At 40.4% G+C, this 21,232-nt stretch overlaps 2 protein-coding genes across 4 annotated transcripts in view; one reads left to right on the plus strand and one right to left on the minus strand.

The window, feature by feature from the left end:
- Nucleotides 1-627: 627 nt before the first annotated feature.
- On the plus strand, nucleotides 628-12,133 carry LOC117955563 (beta-galactosidase-1-like protein 2). Its single transcript, XM_034890134.1, has 19 exons — nucleotides 628-857; nucleotides 1,391-1,576; nucleotides 1,664-1,732; nucleotides 2,382-2,477; nucleotides 3,633-3,741; nucleotides 3,833-3,925; nucleotides 4,077-4,158; nucleotides 4,611-4,675; nucleotides 4,802-4,886; nucleotides 5,840-5,977; nucleotides 6,507-6,587; nucleotides 6,671-6,780; nucleotides 6,874-7,020; nucleotides 7,841-7,912; nucleotides 8,041-8,119; nucleotides 8,218-8,305; nucleotides 8,392-8,503; nucleotides 8,608-8,724; nucleotides 9,698-12,133. The coding sequence occupies exons 1-19, from the start codon at nucleotides 766-768 to the stop codon at nucleotides 9,782-9,784; spliced, it is 1,908 nt and encodes a 635-aa protein (XP_034746025.1). The 5' UTR covers nucleotides 628-765; the 3' UTR covers nucleotides 9,785-12,133.
- LOC117955564 (galactosylgalactosylxylosylprotein 3-beta-glucuronosyltransferase 1) overlaps nucleotides 9,599-21,232 on the minus strand; it is a 28,208-nt gene continuing 16,574 nt past the window's right edge. Inside the window, exons 3-8 of one of the 3 annotated variants that reach the window (XM_034890137.1) lie at nucleotides 16,672-16,786; nucleotides 15,410-15,564; nucleotides 14,003-14,514; nucleotides 12,899-13,195; nucleotides 12,478-12,583; nucleotides 9,599-11,434 (exon numbers count right to left, since the gene is read on the minus strand). In XM_034890137.1, coding sequence (XP_034746028.1) covers nucleotides 12,497-12,583; nucleotides 12,899-13,195; nucleotides 14,003-14,514; nucleotides 15,410-15,521 — 1,008 coding nt within the window. In that variant the 5' untranslated portion in view covers nucleotides 15,522-15,564; nucleotides 16,672-16,786 and the 3' untranslated portion in view covers nucleotides 9,599-11,434; nucleotides 12,478-12,496. The remainder of the gene's footprint in view (nucleotides 11,435-12,477; nucleotides 12,584-12,898; nucleotides 13,196-14,002; nucleotides 14,515-15,409; nucleotides 15,565-16,671; nucleotides 16,787-21,232) is intronic. The other 2 variants (XM_034890136.1, XM_034890135.1) reach the window with 2 other exon arrangements.

The raw sequence follows: 21,232 nt of genomic DNA on the forward strand, positions 1-21,232 counted from the left end.
GTGATACTGTGTTTCCTATACACCACCATTAAATAATCTTTGTTGTCATTTCTTATTTTTGCAGTCCATATAGAATAAGTGTGCAATATAAAATATATATAACTGTCACCCACTAAATTTAACTTCAGAGATGTTGATATAATGTGCAATATATCCTGAATCCCATGTGCCATCATTATCATAACATCCATGCACAATTTTTCAATTTTTCAATTTTTCAAAGTGCAATTCAATAATTTAATAATTAATGTATCATTGATTGTATAATACTGTTAATACTGCTAAATGTTGTACTTTTATCTATCTATGTACTCTTACCTAGCTTGCTCTCATGCTGTTACAAACCGCAATTTCCCCACTGTGGGACAAATAAAGGTTTTTCTTATCTTATTTTATCTTATCTCAGCTTATCTTATCTTATCTTATCTTATACAAAATGTCCCACTGTCCATAATGAATAGGTTTATATTTTGAACAAAGTTTAAAAGTGTCAAGTCTTATTTTGTCATCCTTACCTATGTTTACAAACCAAAGAAAATGTGAAAAAGACATACACCACATAACACACTTTGCATGTACATTCAAAGTGTGTTACGTGATGAGGTGTGTTTGATTTACATGGCTCTGCACAGGGGCACACCCACGAGGCGGTGCGTTGTCCATGGCAGCTGCATCATGCGTTCATCTGAGCTCTAAACAAGCGGCTGTAAACTCAAGTCGACCGCTGCTTGTGTGAATCACAGGAGGAGATCTCGCATCCCATCAATGGTTGTCTGGAGGATAAGAAATACGCACAAAAGGAAATATGCACTCATCTGCCTGTGCATTGTTGGCTTCATCATATACAAATATCTTGGGTAAGTGAAAGTTCTCACTGTTATTGTTTCAGTTAGAGCTACTTTGAGAGTGCTTGTTCCTAATGATCCCACTAAATTAAGATAGCAATGCTGCAAGTCTCTGTATGGATCTGGTTTGAGACAAAGTGTCATCCTATAGCTTATTGTCACAGAAACTAAACAGTAAACCTATATAGGAATATTATATTGGGGCCATAATATTAGGTAAAGCTACGATGAATTTAAACAATTTCCACTGTACCTCCCATAAGTAGGTCCTTGAGTCACATGTTTCTTTGGGGAACTCTGGGGACTTTACAGAACAAAGGATGTTATGGAAAAATATATAAAGTAAAAGTAGCATTGGATATATCATTTTAAAAAGTGAACGTGGAGTGCTAGTCATGTGCTAGTTCCTGCTCCTTTGTGCTTTTCTTTTCCAACACAAGACGTCTGCAAATTCCTAGCAAGCATGTCATGTGCTCTATTCAAGCACAATATGTGCACCGATGTGCTGTATTATGTGAGTGTGACACAATAAACCCCTGTCCCAGCATGTCAGCAGGGGGACGGAGAATGAGCAGGAAGGTGGGTCTGAGTGCCAACTCGTCCCAGTTCACCCTGGGGGGAGAGCCCTTCCGCATCCTCGGGGGGTCCATCCACTATTTCCGTGTGCCCAGGGCCTACTGGAGGGACCGCCTGATGAAAATGAAGGCCTGTGGCATCAACACCCTCACTACGTAGGAAAACCACTGTGGATCTGTGTTTTGTTTCCCACATCTGATCACCGCTTAAATGATAACAGAGAGCATCCTGCATCCTTGCAGGTATGTGCCGTGGAGTCTGCACCAGCCAGAGAGAGGGGTTTTCAACTTCCACACACAGCTGGATTTAATGTAAGGAGTAGTGTGAATCTTGCTTGACTTGAATACAAAACACACTCTTGATGAATCCTCATACAGTTTATTGTGTATGGGAGTACAAGCCACATTCTCATTAAACCAAATATGCAACGTAGGCATGTCTACATTGACATTATGGACATGCCCATAATCAGAATGAAAACACTTCTACACTAGGGATGCACAATATATATCGTTTTTTTTTAAATCATCATCGCAATATGAACTTTTGCAAGAAACACAAGTACCATTGTTATTGCAATGTTGCATTTTTTCAACATATCATACAGCCCACTATACACATAGCTTTTCTAACGACATTACCTGCTCTAAGGTGTGTTGGGAATAGTCTTCTCATTGTCTAAGCCCGGGTGCTCAGGGGACATGCTAGAGGCAGAGAGGTCCAACCCGACAACAGCAGCATCTCCTTAACAACAGCAGCAGCATATTAAGCAATAATGACACAGGGGTGATAAGTGAGGAGCGATGTGACGTGTCCGCCTGCTGCTGTTGTTGCCAAGCACATTTCAATCTCCTCAAACAATGAGATATAAGGTTGGGGTCAAAACTTTACGTTTACGCCGATAATAAAAAGAAGCTTATTCAATATCTTCCCCATCTTCTCCATCCATGTGGGTTGCAGAGCCTTTATCAATCTTGCTGCTGAATTGGGATTGTGGGTGATTTTGCGCCCAGGCCCATACGTTTCCTCTGAGCTGGACCTAGGAGGACTGCCCAGGTAATGCCACTATTCTTTACAAATGACCATTTGTGGGAAAATGTATTCAGTATTGCTTGCACATGGAAATACCAATTTCCAATGTTTGTTCAAAAAGCTCGTACTAGTTCATGTCCCAGTATAAAAGAAATGACCTCGACAGCACAAAAGCAACTTGATCTGAATCTCAAAGGGACACCTTTTTTTATTGAGTACAATCAGGGTGAAAAAGTCACATCTGTACGTGAGAGAAGACTCAGTGGTGGAAGAAATTTTCAGATCCTACAAAAAATACTACTACCACACTAAGTAAAAGTATGTGAGAATCATCAAGGCAATCTACTAAAAGTATTACAAGTTAAAGTAATTATACAAGTAAATTATTTTAGAAACTGGAAACAATCCAAACAGTTGTGTGTTTAATGGTCTAATAATGTCAGCTGTACTTGTAGGCTAATGTGTTGTTTTATTTTAAAAAAAAACATTAGATTTTATGAACTACAAGTGTTTTGTGTGCAACAATCTTCATTTGTAAAGTAATTAAAGCTGTCAATTAAATGCAGTTTCTCTCTCAAATGTAACAAAGTAGAAAGTGGTATGAAAAGAAAAGCCCTAAGTAAAGTACAAGTACCTCAAATTTGTCCTTTGTCCTTTAGCGCGTAACTTTTATATATCATTGAACGTTCGTTACATTCACTGCCAAATGAGTAGCTACATAGCTAATTGAGACTATCAGCTCCACACAACTCTCTCTGTATTGTTCAGTAAGGCTATCTTCAGAAGATCGTGGCGTCCGGTGGCTTTTGCGAGCAGAAACACAAGTGAAGATAGCAACCTCTTCTGAAAAGTCCATCATGGTTTTTTAATCCTCCACATCCTCCTTGGCTACTAGCAAGTGCTTGGAAGAGGGGTGGGGCCAGTGCGCAACCACAGAAGGCTTGTATCATGAGGACGCGCTAACAGTTTTGTTGTCATTTATTAGAATTCCTCATGGGGGGTGACAGAAACTATGCAATATAGCTTGAAGTACAGTACTTGAGTAAATGTACTCAGAAACATTCGATCACTGGGAAGACTTGACCAGTGTGTGATGCTTTGTCCTCACTGTGGCTCGGCTGTTCCCGCAGCTCAGTAGCTTTGGTCCTAACTAAGCATCTTGTCTCTGTCTCTTTGCAGCTGGCTCCTCCGTGACGACAGCATGAGACTGAGGACGACTCACCCAGGCTTTGCTGAGGCTGTCAATGCTTTTTTCGACAAACTTATACCCAAAGTGGTCCCACTGCAGGTTACATTTTTGTCTATAAAGCTGAAAAACAAATCTGTTCCAGATTGTTTAACTTGTCATCCATACAAAAAAATGTGTTTATGTGTTTTAGTTCAAGAAAGGAGGTCCCATTATTGCAGTGCAGGTGGAAAACGAGTACGGCTCCTTTGCAAAGGATGACAGTTACATGCTATTTATTAAAGAGGTACTGTGACAGGCTTGCTTAATTCAAATGCTCCCTTAACTCTACAATAAAACACACATGCATGAAAAGAGACTGATATTGATGGAATGGATTTGTGGGATTATGTTCAGTAAGTATCTTCTTTTGTGAACTTTTTGTTTGAATTCGAAAGGCCTTAGAGTCCAAAGGGATCGGCGAGCTCCTACTCACGTCAGACAACCACAACACAATAAAGTCGGGGGGTGTGGATGGAGGTACAGTCTTTCAAAAATACACACAAAAACATACAAACATACACACTAGGGCTGAACAAAAATTTGATTTTTTAAGTTTAGCTAAAGTTCAAAGTTCCCTGTGTAACAGATACAACATGTCACGGAGCGTTATAACATGAGACACCTATAAAACGGCCCTATATTCTGAGAACGTAGATAAAAATTGCCTTTTAATAAGCAAAAAACATTGAATCAGTGATATTATTCCAGTGTTCATCTTAAGAAATAACAGTAAATATAATAACAAAAAGAGATAATGTTAAACCAAACATTCAATAAAATCTTCTCAATTAGCTAGTCATGTTCTTTCTCTGAATACAATTATTTGTTCAGCCTTAAAACACACACACACACACACACACATATACACACACGCACACACACACATATACACACACACACACAGCTCACCCTGTGATCTCCTATTGTAGCCATCAGATCATTGAAGCTGCAGAAGCTTAGTCAGAGAGACATCCAGGATCTGAATGCTGTCCAGGTGTGTGTCTTACCGTTACACATCACTTCACTGTCTGACACTAAAGACGTCAAATATTCAGTCAATGAAACACGGGACAGTGAGTTAATAGTTAATGGTGTGGCCTTTTTCTGTGCTGTTTGTCAGCCCAACAGCCCCATCCTGGTGATGGACTACTGGACCGGCGGGTATGATGTGTGGGGCGACCTCCACCATGTGCTTCCCCCAGAGGGTAAGGAAGAATCTCCTTGTTTTCAGTGGCTTTTGAGATGAAAAAGACACATTTCTATCGGTGCTTACCTTTTATTCATAATTTGCGTGGTTCATCATTGGATTTATTGTTGTCAGAAGGGAATTTTTGTTTTCACACTGCACCATTTGGCCCAAGATAAAGCTAAATCTTGGGATTAGTGTTGCAGTATCTGCTATGGTTAATGTGCAGACCATATAACTGCTACAGCGCTTTTTTTGTATGACATACCCCTTTTTCTCTTCCCTCACTTCCTGTTTCCTCGCCATCAACTATCTAATATAATAGAATAAAAAACACATTGGGATACATTACAACTTCTTTGTAAAGACATGGCTCATACATACAGTATATATAAAGGAGGTTTATAGTGAACCAAACATAATTGGATAGTATTTGGGTTTGATGAAATTCCCTGGAGAATTTACAGTTATCCTTAGTCTGAATGCAGTTTGTGGCTTTTTGACTGCCACCACTTTTTATAGCAGTTTGGTCACAATCTTGCAGATCTACTTACAGAAAAATTATATTGCTAAAACCCAATCCTGCACTAAAACAGACCCACCTCACACAAGGCTGTTTTTGGTCTAAACACCCACTTAGCTTTTAGTTCACCCATCATTACAGATGGGTCACTTTCTGTCCTGTCATACAGTCGGACACTCTTAAAAAACAATTATTTTTATCTCACCAGCAATATATGATGTCATGTCACTTTTATGCTTTCTGTTCCTACTGCTTTGCTTTTTGCATGAGAAATGCCAGCTATAGTACATGCCAACAGCGTACTTAAATGCACATGTGAAAGTCAGGGCCAAGCTACTTGTGAATTGTTGTAGCCTCTGACGCAGGTCAGCAGAGAAAAAACTGCATGATGATTTATGTTTTTAAGGAGTCAATTTGTCAAACAGAGACCGTGTTGAATTTCTTGTCAGATATGGTGTCCACCGTGAGAGAAATCCTGAGGCGAGGCATGTCTGTTAACCTCTACATGTTCCATGGAGGATCCAGTTTTGGCTTCATGAGCGGTGCCCTCGCTGATCCTTCCTACAAAGCATTGGTCCCCAGCTATGGTTGGTTCCTCTGTGTTGTGTGCTGTGTCACAAACAAACTGGTCTATATCTACAACGTTCCACTTCAGGGATTTCCCCGGATATCCCTCTTTTCATCTGGATGTCCTTTACCTTCCGCTTCCTTTGTGTTGGCATTTTAAACTACTATGGCTAACTGCTCTTCAGATCTCTGCAAAACTTAAACTTTTGAACATACACATGTTCCACCAAAACAAGTTCCTTCCCGAGGTTATTTTGCAGAGGCACAGTTGCTTTGCCAGTGCTTAGCACCGCCCAAGACGATTGTGATTGGTTTAAAGAAATGCCAAAACACCAAAGCCCGTTTTTTTCCCATCCCAGAACTCCTCCGCAGTGTTGTGGAGGAGGGTTTAGCAGTGCAAGACTACAAACCAACTAGAAGTGTCTTCAATGCAAATTTACACAGATTTTCTTTTAATGACAAACCAATGCCATTACAGATCTGAAGACCTTAACACCCAGTAGGTGGCAGCAGATGACAGTTAATCTGTCACACTATGATGCTTTTCAGATTATGATGCTCCCTTGTCTGAAGCTGGGGAGTACACTCCAAAGTACCACCTCCTTAGGGATTTGCTTTCTCGATACAACAGTAAGTTAAACACTAAATTGGATTGAGAATGAAGTATGGGAATACATGATGTGCCTGATGTTGTCTTTGTTCTTTCTGTGTAGGTGGAGACAGTTTCCCTGACATGCCAGCCCTGCATTACAGGGAGGCTTATGAATCAGCCATCACGTACCTGTATCTGTCATTATGGGATGCTTTGAGCTTCACTGAGGGGGTATGTTTTATCCAGTACCTATAAGGAAAAGAATTGTGCTTTATAATCAAGGAGGTAAAATTATTTCTGTTCATTCTGCTCATTTCTTTGCAGCCAATTAAATCACTAAACCCAATAAGCATGGAGAATCTGCCTGTGAACAACATGAATGGCCAGTCCTATGGATACACGCTGTATGAGACTACCATCACCAGTGGAGGATCATTGAAGTCGGGAGACAACGTCCGAGACCGCGCCCTAGTGAGTCCTCATTACAACCTACACACTGGCATGATCTCACTCGCACTGACATTATGCAATATACATGTATAATACATGTGATTGCCCTCCATTAATCATGATCCTTGATGTGTTTGTAGTTAAAGGAAAAGTTTGAAATATTCTTTCTTACCGCTAGTTAGACGTCAAATCGAAACTCTTCTATATTTACACAAAACATTAAGCTAGAGCCAACAGCTGTTAGCTTAGCATAAAAACTGGAAGCAGGGGTGAAGAGCTCACCTGACTCTTTCCGAAGGTAAACATTTTCTTCATAACATAAACTCACAAATTATGCACTTCTTATATATCTTGTCCGCAAAAAAAGGGAAGTGACTTTACAGGGAGTTATGTGTCAGATCATTTCTTGGCCAGGTGCACTGACTTCCTAGAGACTTCTTGTCAGCGTGAGTGATTGGCGGAGACTACAGATATAAGAGATGACATATCACAGAGGTGCTGGTGGGTGGGTTTTGTTACAGGTGGACAGATTCAGGGTATTTGTTCCCCCTGTTTTTATTCTTTATGCTAAGCTAACTGCCGCCTGGCTGTAATAATCTTATCTATCCTACAGCAAGACAGCAAGTTCATTTCACAAAATGTTGAAATGTTCCTTCAACAGTAATGGCTTTTAGGAGTCAGTGCATGCTGGGAAGCCTACAGCACACATACGTTTTTTAAAGGCGATGACTGTAGTGATAGTATTTGGCATACTTTGGAGATATTTTATTCAATTTGAAGAAGACTTTATGTGGTGTGTACTGTAATATAATGTATGTGACAGTCATATTTTTCTTCGTAGGTGTTTGTCGACAGAATCTACATTGGTCTTTTCAAGCGCCAAAGCTTGGAGCTGGCTGTTCCTGATGGTAAGGTATGGCATCAAGTTGGACCTTGAAGGCAAAACTCCAATAAACGTCAATCCCAGTTATCAGATGTGATGAATGCTGAAGTGTTGGCTGTTAAACTGGCAAAAGATATAAAGGCAATAAATCCCTGCAGGGACAGCGTACCTTAAGTTTATTGGTGGAAAACTGTGGACGAGTTCACCATGGAAGGGACCTTGACAACCAACATAAAGGTGATCGACAATATGCAGTACCTTGCTATGCCTGCTACTAAATCACTCAAGCACTCAGTTGGTAGTGTACAAGCCCATTTTGATTTGTGTTCTTGCAGGCCTTGTGGGAGACATTTTATTAAACAATATCCCCTTGCGGGATTTTACAATATACAGCCTGGATATGAAACCCAGCTTTATTGATAGGTTTGTACGCTTTATTGAATCTAAAGCATTGCATATCACTTTCATTATGATGTTAAAGTGGGTTTGAAGTGGATGCCTTATTTCAGTCTTTATCAGGCACCTTGGAAGACTCTCCCTGAAACTCCGACCTACCCGGGATTTTTTTTGGGGAGGCTGTTTGTATACGGATATCCAAGTGACACATTTGTGAAGCTGCCAGTAAGTGGATTGAAACACATAGTGTTTATGCTGTCTACATTTTTGGGTGTGGGTTTGTATGAAAAATAAAATGTGAATTCATGGAATTGTCTTTGGGTCTGCAGGGCTGGGAGAAAGGTGTTGTGTTCATCAATGGGCTGAATCTGGGCCGCTACTGGTCAATTGGGCCCCAGCAGGCTCTCTATCTCCCCGGTCCCTTTCTCAACAGTGGGAATAATCAGGTACAGCTGTGCACAAACCAGCGTTTGTTAGAGGAATAGTTTGGAAAATATGCTTTGCTTTCTTGCTGAGTTGGATGTGAAGATTGATACTCTCATGTCTGCACCAAGCTCCAATGCGGAACTGCCAAAAACTGCACTTCCTCCAAAGGGCCATTCAAAGATGGCAAGGGCGTCAATCCCCACAGACGCCTATGTTAAAATGCCTAACTTTACAACAGAAATAAACACGACATGGTACAAAAACAAGTTTTGGTCTGTAGAGCTAATTCCCCCCATTGTGACAACTGTAATGTGATGTCAAAGGCCAGAGGCATCGATTGTGGCCCCTTTGACCTTCATTTTGGCTCTTCGGAAACCTATAAGTGGTGTCACAGAGACTACATTCACATTTTATACAGTCCATGGTCTGTGCTCAAAGCTACCATTTGCTTAGCTTAACATAAAGACTAGAAACAGGGGTAAACAGCTAGCTTGATGCTATCCGGTAACATCTTCCTAAAAGGCCCCTCCTAAGCTCACTAATTAACACGTCACATGTCATTTGTCTCATCCATTGTCTGCCCAAGAAATAGTCTGAAACGTGTTGTCACACTTTTTGTCTGAATCAAACAAATTGACTATCATATGTTAATTAGTGAGCTGTTAGAGGTGCTAGTAGGCAAACCATTTTATCCTTTGGACAGAACCAGGCTAGCTCTTATCATTTGTTGCCAGTCTTTATGCTAAGCTAAGCTAACCAGCCACTGGCTCTAGCTTCATTGTTAGCAGACAGACATACGAGTGGTATCAATCTTCCTAAAGTCACTCTTACTACTTTGCTTTTTACCCTTGCATTAAATTGGACTTCAGAGATGTTCAGATAATTACTTTTTACATTACATTTTAATGTGTAAAAACAGCAAGTCAGAGTCATGTTTCAAAGCTCTAACTCTCTCTTCTTTGTCTCTCACTTTCTTCTGTTTAAATAAATAAGGTCATTGTGTTTGAAGAGCAGGAGGGTGACTACAAGGTCTTATTTGAGGACACTCATGATCTTGGCATGGCAGCAGACATCCTGTGACTTTCATCACCTCTATTGACGTAGATTTATCAAGGGCTTACAACATCAGGTCAAAACTTCCAATTCAGGGATAGCATTATTGTTAATATCACGGTAATTGTATGATATAATACCTTAAAATCTCCATACATACACACAGACCACTATGAAAAACAAAGACAGGCATGTTTGTATGGGAGCACTTTATAGCTGCATACATACAGTACCTTTAGTTACAGGGACTCTTTACCTATTGAGCGCAATTACCAAGTATATTCTGTTACCCACAGATTTTCTCTTAATATTTTTTTTGGGGATGGCAGTTATTTTTGATACTGTTGGTAGAGTTGTATTGCTTGTGTGAATATTCTGCATAATGCAGTTATAGAAATGGTCACCTAAAATGAAAAACAGGCTTATGGGAGAATCTGAGCTGAGGCAGGAGTGTTTTGTATGAAACACAAGACCCTTAACTTTGAGTGAAAGTGCAAGGATTCCCATGCCTGAAACGTTGATTACTATGAAAACTCCTAATAGTAACAGAGTCTGGGAACATTAGCGTTTGTAAGCAGTGCCACCGCAAGACAATGGGGTATGAAATCATCACTTGCAAGCCAGCCATCCATGGTGGAAATAAGTAGGTTGTGTAATTCAGCTATATGAAAGGATGCACATCCAATTTTTAGAGCATTGGCTTCATATCCCATTGACTTGCACATGCATAGCTCATGACTTACAAGTGAACGGTACCACTAGCTACTCTGAAACAGTAAATAATTCTGCATAGAATCATTCTGTTCACTCAGTGGGATAATAATTAGCTTACAAAGATGTCAGTGAAGTAGACAGGGCCCCAGGGATACTAAATCTTCTCTTAAATGTGAGTAGACCTCAGTAGTGTTACAGCATAACAGGAATAAATAACAGCTTGGAGTTAATGACTGTAAGACATTGCTGTTAAACTGTAATAAGTCATTGCTCCGTGCCTTTTGAGTGCATGTGTATCCATGTGCTCACCATGTGCAGTGTGACAGCTAAGAATGTGTGACTATGTGTAAAAGAGTCACAAGACCTCCAATTAATGCTGGGTTCAGGGGGTTATCTAAATAACTCAGTGTTGTACAGTACAAGTGGGGAGGGCTCAGATCCCCTCAGTGCAGTCTGTCAGTCAGTGCTGACTCACATAAGACAAGGGCCCCTTTTATTCCTCTGTGCAGCCCTGTGCCGGACAGCCAGCTTGCTCCAGAACAAAAGGGCCCTATTTAATGCTGATTGGATGGTTGGCTTGTGTTGTCTGCGCTCAGAGGGCTCTTTATTGCGTGCAGTGCCATCTCTTCCTACAGTTTAAATCGCGTATCATCCTTTGTCTCAGCCCTCCGAGGAGACCTCATTGGGCAAGCTCCTTTTGGCAACTCCCACCAGTGTCTCGCATTAGCCGGTGCATTGAGCATAACAGGCCGGCTGGCTGTTGTATAGTTGTGCTTTGATACTCTATAGTCCGTTCAAGCACATGGCTTATGCTGCCTCCTGGGGTGGACAGGTGGGCCTCCATTTCAAAGCGATGAAGTGCACCCTACTGTGCTGTGATAATATTTCTGACCCTGGCTATTGCTATTTAAGGAGCTCTGAGGTTGGTTGGAATCCAGGTAGAATCCAAATGGAGAAATGCCCCTGAAAGGACAGACAACAAAGAAACAAGACCCATGTTAGAAGCAGTGCTTTTATGGGTCTGCAGCCATGCTGTTGTGCCTTAGTGCAGCCTCCGTGAGCTAAAAGCTAACTTCGGTATGCTCACGATGACAATGCTAACATACTAAGTAGGCATTACTACCATACTCGTCATCTTAGTATAGTTGCACATTTGCATGCAACATATGCTAGTTACCCCTAACCAAGTAGACTTAGGCTGATGGGAATGTCATGAGTTTTGCAAGTATTTGGTCACAAACCAAAGTATTGCACAAATTTTGATGTGATTATGGCTATGATTTTGACTAAAGAAAAAATAGGGAAGATCACCATAGTCATAAGATGTATTCTCTAGGGGACAATGAACGTCTTTACAAAATATTCTGTTTACATCTGCATACATTTAACACCCTCATTATGCATTTACTACATTTCTGTTTACCTAATTCATCACAATTACTGTTTACTTTATTCTTTATATTATTAGGTTATATTGTATTCATTATTTTAACCTGCACTACCTTTTGTTAGATATTCATGTTGTTTTAACTTCTGTGATCTTCCTTTTCTTTCTGATACATGTTTTGTTAGTATTGTTGGAGGGAGCTTGGTATCTACAATTTTCTTGTCAGTGACTTCCTGTTATTGTTGTGTACACGATAAATAAAGTGAACCTTAAAAAGAAAGCTCAGGGGGTCACAAAAGTCTGTATGATTCATCCTATTGGGACAGTGAATGTTTGTACTAACGTTCATGGAAATACATCCAATAGTCATTGAGATATTTCATTTTTAAACAATGTGGTGGATCAACTTGTGGACCAATATTGCCAGCTATAGAGTACTTGTGATAACTAATCAGACAATCCTTAAAATATGGTATAGAAAGGTCAGACATCTAGGCTATTTCAAGTTAGGTCCATATCTCATGGTGCACATATGAGTTAAGCTCATTTTGGGCCCATCCCCCCAAATAGGCAGTGTGTGGAAGTGCATTAATTTGTATTTCTAAATCTCTGCTGTTACCTGTGTCAGATGAAGTATGTCATATCTCCACATTAGAGTCTGTAAATCCCTTCTTGCCCTCATTTACTAGCACAGGCTTCTCGGTCCGTGTGTGCCATACTAATACCTGCGGGTAAGAAGAAAGGGACAAAGACGAGTAGAAATCAACCACTCTGATAAAAATACTAAAACAAAACTGTTGTCTCGCAATGCTGTGCGGTTTTAATATACTACATCATACTTGCTACACAACGTCTAGAGGCAGAATGTTGCCTATTTTTAACAGACTATAAGCGTGAGAGTTGGCTGTAAGCTGACAGTTTATTGACTTTAAGAACAAATTGTAATGACAGCCAGGGATCTCAAGGCACATCCTCTTAAACGAGCAGCAAATACAGAAGCAGCTCGTTTTATTGCTAATCAGAGAGGCTCCTTTTCTTACCTTAGTGCAGTTAGCAGCTTTAGGCTCCAAATCGCTGAGAGTGACCAGCTCCTTTAATAAACTGCTCTCCTGATAACCTCCCTTCACCCCTCGTAACTTAAAATAAGCCTGAGGTTTAGACAGAATGAGGCGCAGGTTCACTGCAAACCCAGCCATGTCGATGGCAAAGGGCCGGTGTGGGTCGAATACAGTCTTCCATCCGTACACCTTCCCCAAGGTGTTTACTTTGGGAGACTCATATCGTAGGCCGCCCACAAAGGCCACGGGCCACACCGACACCTTTTTGGTGGAACGCATCTGGTAGTTTAAAACAGAGACAGAGATCATTCATGTGAGTCATTTTATTTTTCTATTAATCCCTATATATTCTATATGTCGATTTAGCTAAAGGCCCCCAATAGAGTGTAAAAACAATAGACGGACTTCTCATAAGTGAAGCCAATGTTCCTTAAACCGGCATTCTATCTAATTTCCAGCAGGCAGCGACTCCACTGGCCTGGCTACACTTAGCAATGCTAACCATTGCTAAGTGGACATGAAAATAGCCTTGAAACTGGTTTTGGGGTGTTGTCCCCTGTTCATCGTAAACTTAGACCCTTGTCTGTTTTCACGTCATTAAAGTTCATTGGACCATTTGGGTCGCCATAAAATGTCTTGTTCAGCGTTCGGTGGCACCTAGCTAACCAAGCTAGCTGGTTATTTGCAGAAAAATTTTGCAGATTATCTGTACTGCCTTACATACAGATGAATGGCGCCAGTGAACTACCCGACGGCTAAACAATCAATGACTTCCCCTCTTTAGCTTAACTATAATTTTGCAATTAAAACCATATAGACAACAGGACAACACTGGCTCATCCTCCCTAGCCCTACCCTCTTGTCCAAAAATCGCCCCAAAAACCAAGATGGCAATACCCAAATTGCCAAATTTGAGGCTTCGAAACACACTCCACAAACCAATAGGGTATGTCACTTCTGCTACGTCCATTATTTTTGTGCAACACAAGTAAGATGTTTGTAAAAACAATAAGCAGGAGACTGCATTCTCAGAGAGAAATTCAGCTCTACATCCTGTTTGTTTTGCTCTGCATTACATCTCCTTACCTCGTCAAACAGCTCCAGACTGTACGTGTTGTCATCGTCTGCAAAGTAGACAATCCCGGGCTGGCTGCTGTTTAGTCTGAAGCTCTCCCGGAGCCACCGCAGGGCCAAGTTCCTCTGTATGGTACCCCGAGGTATTCGGGGGTCCCTTGTGTCCCCGCGTACCTTATAGTTCCTAGGTGTCTCCACGTTGAGGTGGGTGTAGTTGACTGCCATCTCCTGTAGGAGACGGCTGACCAGAGTGGTCCTCCTCTGGGAGTCCTCCACAAGGATCCAGTGAAGGTTGGGCACGTGCAGCAAGGTGTTGGCCAGACGTGTCAGCTCGGCCTTCTGCACCGGTCGGCTGTAGGTGGGAGTGACGACGTGGATGGTGGGCAGGGTGTCAGACCAGGGGGGAGGCCGGCTATAGACATACTCGGTGCGCACCACCTCCACGATGTCCCGGTTCTGAAGAGAGCAGGACTCCTTGAAAGCAAAAGTATTCCTGGATTTGGAGCGACCATCTCGTCTGTCATCTGGGGGACATAATGACAGTGAGCCTCTGTGTGCTCCCAAATACAGATGGGACCTTGTGCTACATGAAGCCAGGGGTGTCGGACTGGGGGTGGAAATGGGCCTTAGCACCCAGGGCCCCAAAAGATGCTACAAAGAACAGCTGTGGATGTGAGGAAGGGTCCATAAAGAAGGCAGAATTTTGCACTATGCCCCTGCATGAAGCCATTGTATATTCCGATATATGTTTCTTCTTGACAGTTTGCTGGCCTACACAAGACTGTGTGGACTCTCTTTTTATCTGTAGATAAATTTGATGCTAAACACTTGTCGTGTGAGTAAATGGACCCAATCCTTTGGGCATTACACCCTGGCTTCATGGCATTTTTATCAATGTGAGAACACACACGAGACCTAATAATATACTCAACCCACAATTCCATATAATTCACTATTTCAAGTCCCCAATATGATTTTCTCACAACTTCATTAACGGAATGAGTTGCAGACAAATAACAAAAAACATTTCTTCATTTATATCAACTGGTAAAAAAAAAGTCTTCTTATCAAAAGTGCAACTGAAATTGTATTTGATCTTAAATAACTAAAAATAAATACAACATGAACAATTCTTTTTAAAACAAATGCCACATCAAAATAACTATGTACATAGAAACAATGTCTTCAAATAAATATGTAGGGACACCTGAAGTTAAACAAGGGAAATCAAAAGTAGATTACGCCCCAGACTGTTTAAAAGTTGCACCGCGATTAAATTTTTTATCTCAACTGGTTGCAATCTTTACAAATTTAGATTGTTTAACCCATTCACATAAACAAAGATTAATGCTTTAAGTAACACAAGCACCTTTGTTGCTATGATGAATATTAATGGAATGATCTTGACCCTTTAATTACCTTTCCGGATAGCAAGCAGAGGAGTGATGGCGCTCTGGTGCCAAACAGTGATGAGCAGTGTCCACGGCAACACGATCAACACAATGGCGGCGATGTCTCGTCTCTTCGGCATCTCCAGGGTCAGACCTGAGACATGTCACTACCTGCACACAACACATGATATGGTGCACAATCAAAAGAAACAGAAAGCAGTGAAATGACCATCTTTAGATCTCACCCAAGATAACAAGTTAACAAAATAAGTGTCATTTGGAAACATTAATTATGGTAGGGTTTCTTTAATTATTCTATTTTATGTCTTATCATATCCAATTTGTTTTTGTTTTTTTACTTAAAGTGTTCAGATTTTCTTATGATCTTCTGAATTTTTTCAATTTGCTCAATTTATTTAGATTGAACACATTCAATTCAAAGCATTTCGTTGATAATTTATATATCAGCGTAACAGATTTATAATTCGTGAATCTGGCAGAGTGCTGTAACATTTTTTTAAATACTTTGTTTTTGAGGCTGTCATACATTATGTAGGGTTCAGATGATAAATCATTGTCTTTCACTGGAATCCAGTCAGTCATCTCTTTAAGAGTTATATTTAGCGTGCTGTCATAAGCTGTCTTTGAATGTATGAGCTGGTTGGACGAGTTTCCCAATCTAATGGCCCAGTGGTATACAGTATGTAAATTGAATTTATATATGTTGGCTCTCTATTGGACATCAACATACTGTGGCTGCAAGGCACAAACTACAAGGGAAGATACAGTGAGTTAAGAAGCAATCCCAGGCTGCTGAAAATAGGTCAAAGCTTTCTTTTTTGTTTCTTTTGAAAGCATACTGGTATAATACAAGCTTAGTGATATGAAGAGGGCTGTAGACGGACTGGAAGGGTCAGTCCCTGTCTTGCCTCTAAGCAGTAGATGCAGATATAGATTCACAAGAAGGACAACAAGTCTATATGTTCTTCATGGTTATTTACCTCATGGGCAGAAATGGTCAGGCCTTTATCTGGGCTTATATTACAGACGGGCCTTATTTTCTAATTCCCCTTGCTCCATCGTTAATGCACACTCCATCTTCGGCTCCTTCTGTTCCCATATCCAAGTGTTTTTGAGGAAGAAACTGAACCCCAAATTTCTGCTGATGGTCTGGCTGCTGCTTTGCAAGTAAACTCACTGCCATTGGTTTATGTGTGTGTAGATGAATAAGCGGCAAATTGTAAAAGCGCCTTGGAGTAAGTGCTAAATAATGCAATACAATTCTCTTACCTATGTTTCTAGCCAACACACATGGTCAGCTCAGGGATGGATCCTGTTGGCTCTGTATAGAGAGGCCTGTAGAAGGAGGATGTGTGTCTCAGGGGTGCGGTTCAGTCGATTATCCCTGCAACGTGCGTATGATTAGAATCTGTTGGACAGCTTGTCATGTGTCTCAGGAATAGTGTCTGAGTTAAAATCTGTTGAATTAGTTCTCTTGGTCATTTGACCTGCCTGGTATTGAGGTCGTAAACAGTGATGAGTCTATGATTGGCTCCCTCTGGCACAATATATAAAAATTGAATAACTTATATTCAATGTAGAAGCATAATCAACTGTTTCATCTACATTCTGCAATATGAGCCATCACTGGACATTATTCTGCACTACGCTTTATTATTCATTACTCAGTGTCACCTCCAACTATGCAATATTTCAGTTATATTCATCTGCACCTCACTCATCAGAACATCTGTGTTTCTATACTGTCTATACTGTACTATTATTACAACTAACTTATTTTTTCCATTTCTTACACTTAATGTATATACTTAATGTATACTTTTTTGCCTGTGTCTTTTTAACATGTATTTATGTTATTCTGATGTGTGTACATTATTTCTTTTGAGCTGCTGTACCACAGGAATTTCCCAAGTGCAGGATTAATACAGCCTTATCTTATCTGTGTGCTTTCGGTGTACTTTATTACAAAAGGTCATATATGTAGCAACGTGTTTCAGGCAATTTAAAGCCAAGCACCTTATTTCTGGTTCACCTGAAGAAGGTTGGAAAATAATGGTATGTATCCATTGTGGCGTGTTTTGACAGCAGGGATTGCCCCAGCATTAGATGCTTGATGGGCTTGCCACTAGCAGTTATCTGTTTCTCTTCCAAGTCCAATGACAAGCAAAGAAAATAGTCTACACCTTCCTATACAATGGCAGCACCTGATTGGTGCTTCACAGGGGCTGTCTGCTCCCAAATTTCAAAATACAGCAATTTGGCTCATTTGTAAACTTTCTCTTATTTTACAAAAAATAGTTTAATGAAATGTGTTTCTGACATTTTATGCAAGAAACAAGCTACTGGTATGCAGCTACTGAATCGATCTTTATTTTAGATTGACGTAGGTCAGTTTAAAAGATTTTTGGGAGTTTTTGACAATCATTGAGTCGAGCTGGATGCCCCTAATTTGCATAAAATAGCTTGGACGTCAACTTTATGCAAACAGTGAATGGAAAGAGTTGAAATGCTTTCCATGTTCGTAACTTTGAGGGTTAAAGCCCTACGAGGTTTCTATTATTAGGGATTAATGGTTGCCAAATTGATTAATTCCTAATCTATGTCCATAACGTTCCACTTCTTGGATTGCCGGATTTCATTCTTTTCAGTTAGATGTCTGTTACCTTCCTCTTTCTTTGAGTTGGCATTTTAAACTCCGGCTGATTTCTGTGAGGACTGTGGTTGACTGCTTCTCATATCTCTGCAGGGTAAATCCAGACAGCTAGCTAGACTATCTGTCCAATCTGAGTTTCAGCACCACTCAAGACAAGTGTGACTGGTTTTAAAGAAATGCCAATAAACCAGAGCGCATTTTTCTCCCATCCCTTTTAAATATGACACCCTCCTCTCTGATGCCTGCTACACTGTCGCTGCTTCCCTCACTATGGCTGCTACTTGGCCAGTCTCTGCCTTCCTAGTTCGAAGACCTAACATGACTCAAAGTGTAACATGGTTTTCAATGCCTTTCTTTTGGATCACTCTCCTTATGCCCAGAATGATTTCTGCATGGTGCTCCCTGTTTCAGCTTAGCACGCTGCTTGGCTGGTCCAGGGAGCATCATCAAGAGCGCAGCCATCAGCGCAAAGCATAACTGTATTTCCATTCGTTGCAATAAATGGTTAAATCTACAGTGGCTTGCATGAATTTACACACCCATGCTAAAGTTGATCAAAAAAAGGAAAAAAATTACCATCTTTTGGAAATTGATCTCAATGCCTTAATTGAAAAAATAGGAAACTCCAACCTTTTAAGGACACAACATTTTCTTTGTGAATGACTAATGTATTGTAAATAAATAAATGTTCATCCTTAAAATACAAGGGTCATAAGTAAACATACCCATATGTTAAATTCCCATAGAAGCACATAGATGTTTACTTCTAAAGGCCAGTTTTTTTATGGATCAGGATACCATGCATCTTGATAAAGTTCCCTTGGCCTTTGGAATTAAAATAGCCCCCCCCCCCCCCCATATCCCACTCGGCCCACACCCACACCCACACACACACCCTTCACCATACATAGAGATAGGCATGGGGAACTTTCCATAATAATAATAATAGTCTCAATGCAAATCAAACCAGCTATTTAGCTAACTGAAATAACACCATACTAACCCTTATATATGTTGAAGGGTATTTGATGATGTGTGTGTGTGTGTGTGTGTGTGTGTGTGGTGGGGGGGGGGGGGGGGGGGGGGGTATTTTAATTCCAAAGGCCAAGGGAACTTTGTCAGGATGCATGACGAGAGTGTTCCTGCCTGAATCTGCCTATACTATGCCCAATTGATTAAAAAACATTTTTCAAGACCATTGAATTATATTTTAATGCGTTTTGCAATCAAAATCTAAAGATGTTTTAGTAATACCAATCAAAATAGACCAATTGTCTAGTGCACCATGCTCTGATTATTACCAGTGTGAGAGAGATTTTTGTCTCGTTCTTCATTGTCTGACAGGGATTCAAAAATTGTCACAACAGTGCTGGTCGGCTGTTTTCCTGCAGCACATAAACACAGTATGTGATCACAAAGATACAGCACCATCCACTCTGTGTGCTTTTGTTTCAATTCTCTTTATGAGTCTCTCCATGAGACAGATCCTCTGCTGGATAATCATGCTCAAGTCTTCAAAGCAAATTAATCTTTGATTAAAAAGGACTGACCCCAGTCAGAGATCAGAGGTTGTGCTAGCTAATTAACATGGCAGGGTTGGTTGGATAGGGTCATGTATGAACAGCATGTCATTGCTTTAGACATGCCAATTATCTTCGCGCCTCATGTTGAAAAGCGATGACTCGCTCTCCACCTCCTCACCATTTTGCATTCCCATTTTAACGTGAATTTTGAAAGCAACCACATCAGTACGAAATGACTTGTTCTCATAGGCAGCCGCTAATGAAACAACAATCAAAACGTGTTATTACGTATAATGCAGACATTTCGTTTTTGCATCTGCATCATAACACACAGACAGTACAATCATGCAATTGTGTAGATTCTTTGGGCAAATTCAGCAACAATGCTAAGATATGTGCATTGCATCTGTCATCTTAATTTGGTTCCACTTGCACAAGGCTTTCAAGACTTATGGTAATTTATGACATGCCTGCAAGAATTTGGCAACCAGTTAATGAAACTAATGAAAGAAACTACTTGTTTAGGCTCATCCAAAAATGTAATGCAGCTAATTTGCAAACATTTTGCAAAATTAAAATATATCCTGTAGCTAATAGACAAACCCACACAAACAAACCGACAAATGGGAACAGTAACAAAACCTTCTTGGCTGTATTTCTGACAGATTCTCCGCAACGAAACACAATCCTCCCTGTCAGTCACATTCAGTGAGCGTTCTGTCCTGAAGGTGCATGATCTCAGTCAGCATGCTGATTGGTTCACCGTGGGCCACGTGCTGTACTGTGACCAGCAGCAGCTGTCTGGATATCTGGTGGGCAGCAAAGACATGACTTCATTCAGCCATGAGCGTTTTGCTTGACACAACGTTGTAACTCTGTCTCAAAACTGTGTTTGTGTCATTTTGAATTACAATAATTGCACATAGACTGTTATGTCTGATGGTGTAGATTACAGTGTTGTTAATACCAATATGGTGTCTATCAATGCTGATAATTACACTGTCCATTGTCAAATCTTTGGATCACCTTCATCTTTACGTGAAGACAGCATTGCAGTCAGTCACCCAGTGTGGAACTCAAGGCAACAAATTCTGGATTTTCTCCAAAACGTGATATCACATATTTAGAGAATCCAGAGAACAACTTCATTTAGTTTATCATGCATTAATGAAAGAAGGAGGCAGACTTAACGTTACACTATTAGAAGTGGGCTATTACCTTCTGAATCATTATTTGGGGCCAAAATACCGGACAAAATTAACATTTTGTTTGCCTGATGCTGAATAATAAACTATAAAGGTGAGATCCGGTGCTGATTGTTTGTTAGACTTCACTTGGCACACAATGATTTTTCACATTTTTCTATAAGCATCAAACATAGGGCATGTCTAAAAAACTGGAACACCAGCATACAACTGCAATGCGAAACGGACTTTCACAATTGTATCTATCTTATATTTGATCATTATAAAATTAATTATGATGCATCTGCATTACAAAGCAGGTTTTTCTTCTCCTGGTAATTTGACTTTGTGCAAGCACTGAACCATGATGCCGATCTAAGAGTTGCAATTTAGAAACAGCTAACAAAAATCTTTAAAGGTGCTGTAAGGGATTCTTTGCAAAAACATTTGATCTTCAAACGCACCTGCCA

Source organism: Etheostoma cragini, chromosome 13 (genome assembly GCF_013103735.1).
Source record: "Etheostoma cragini isolate CJK2018 chromosome 13, CSU_Ecrag_1.0, whole genome shotgun sequence".
NCBI classification, from domain to species: Eukaryota; Metazoa; Chordata; class Actinopteri; order Perciformes; family Percidae; genus Etheostoma; species Etheostoma cragini.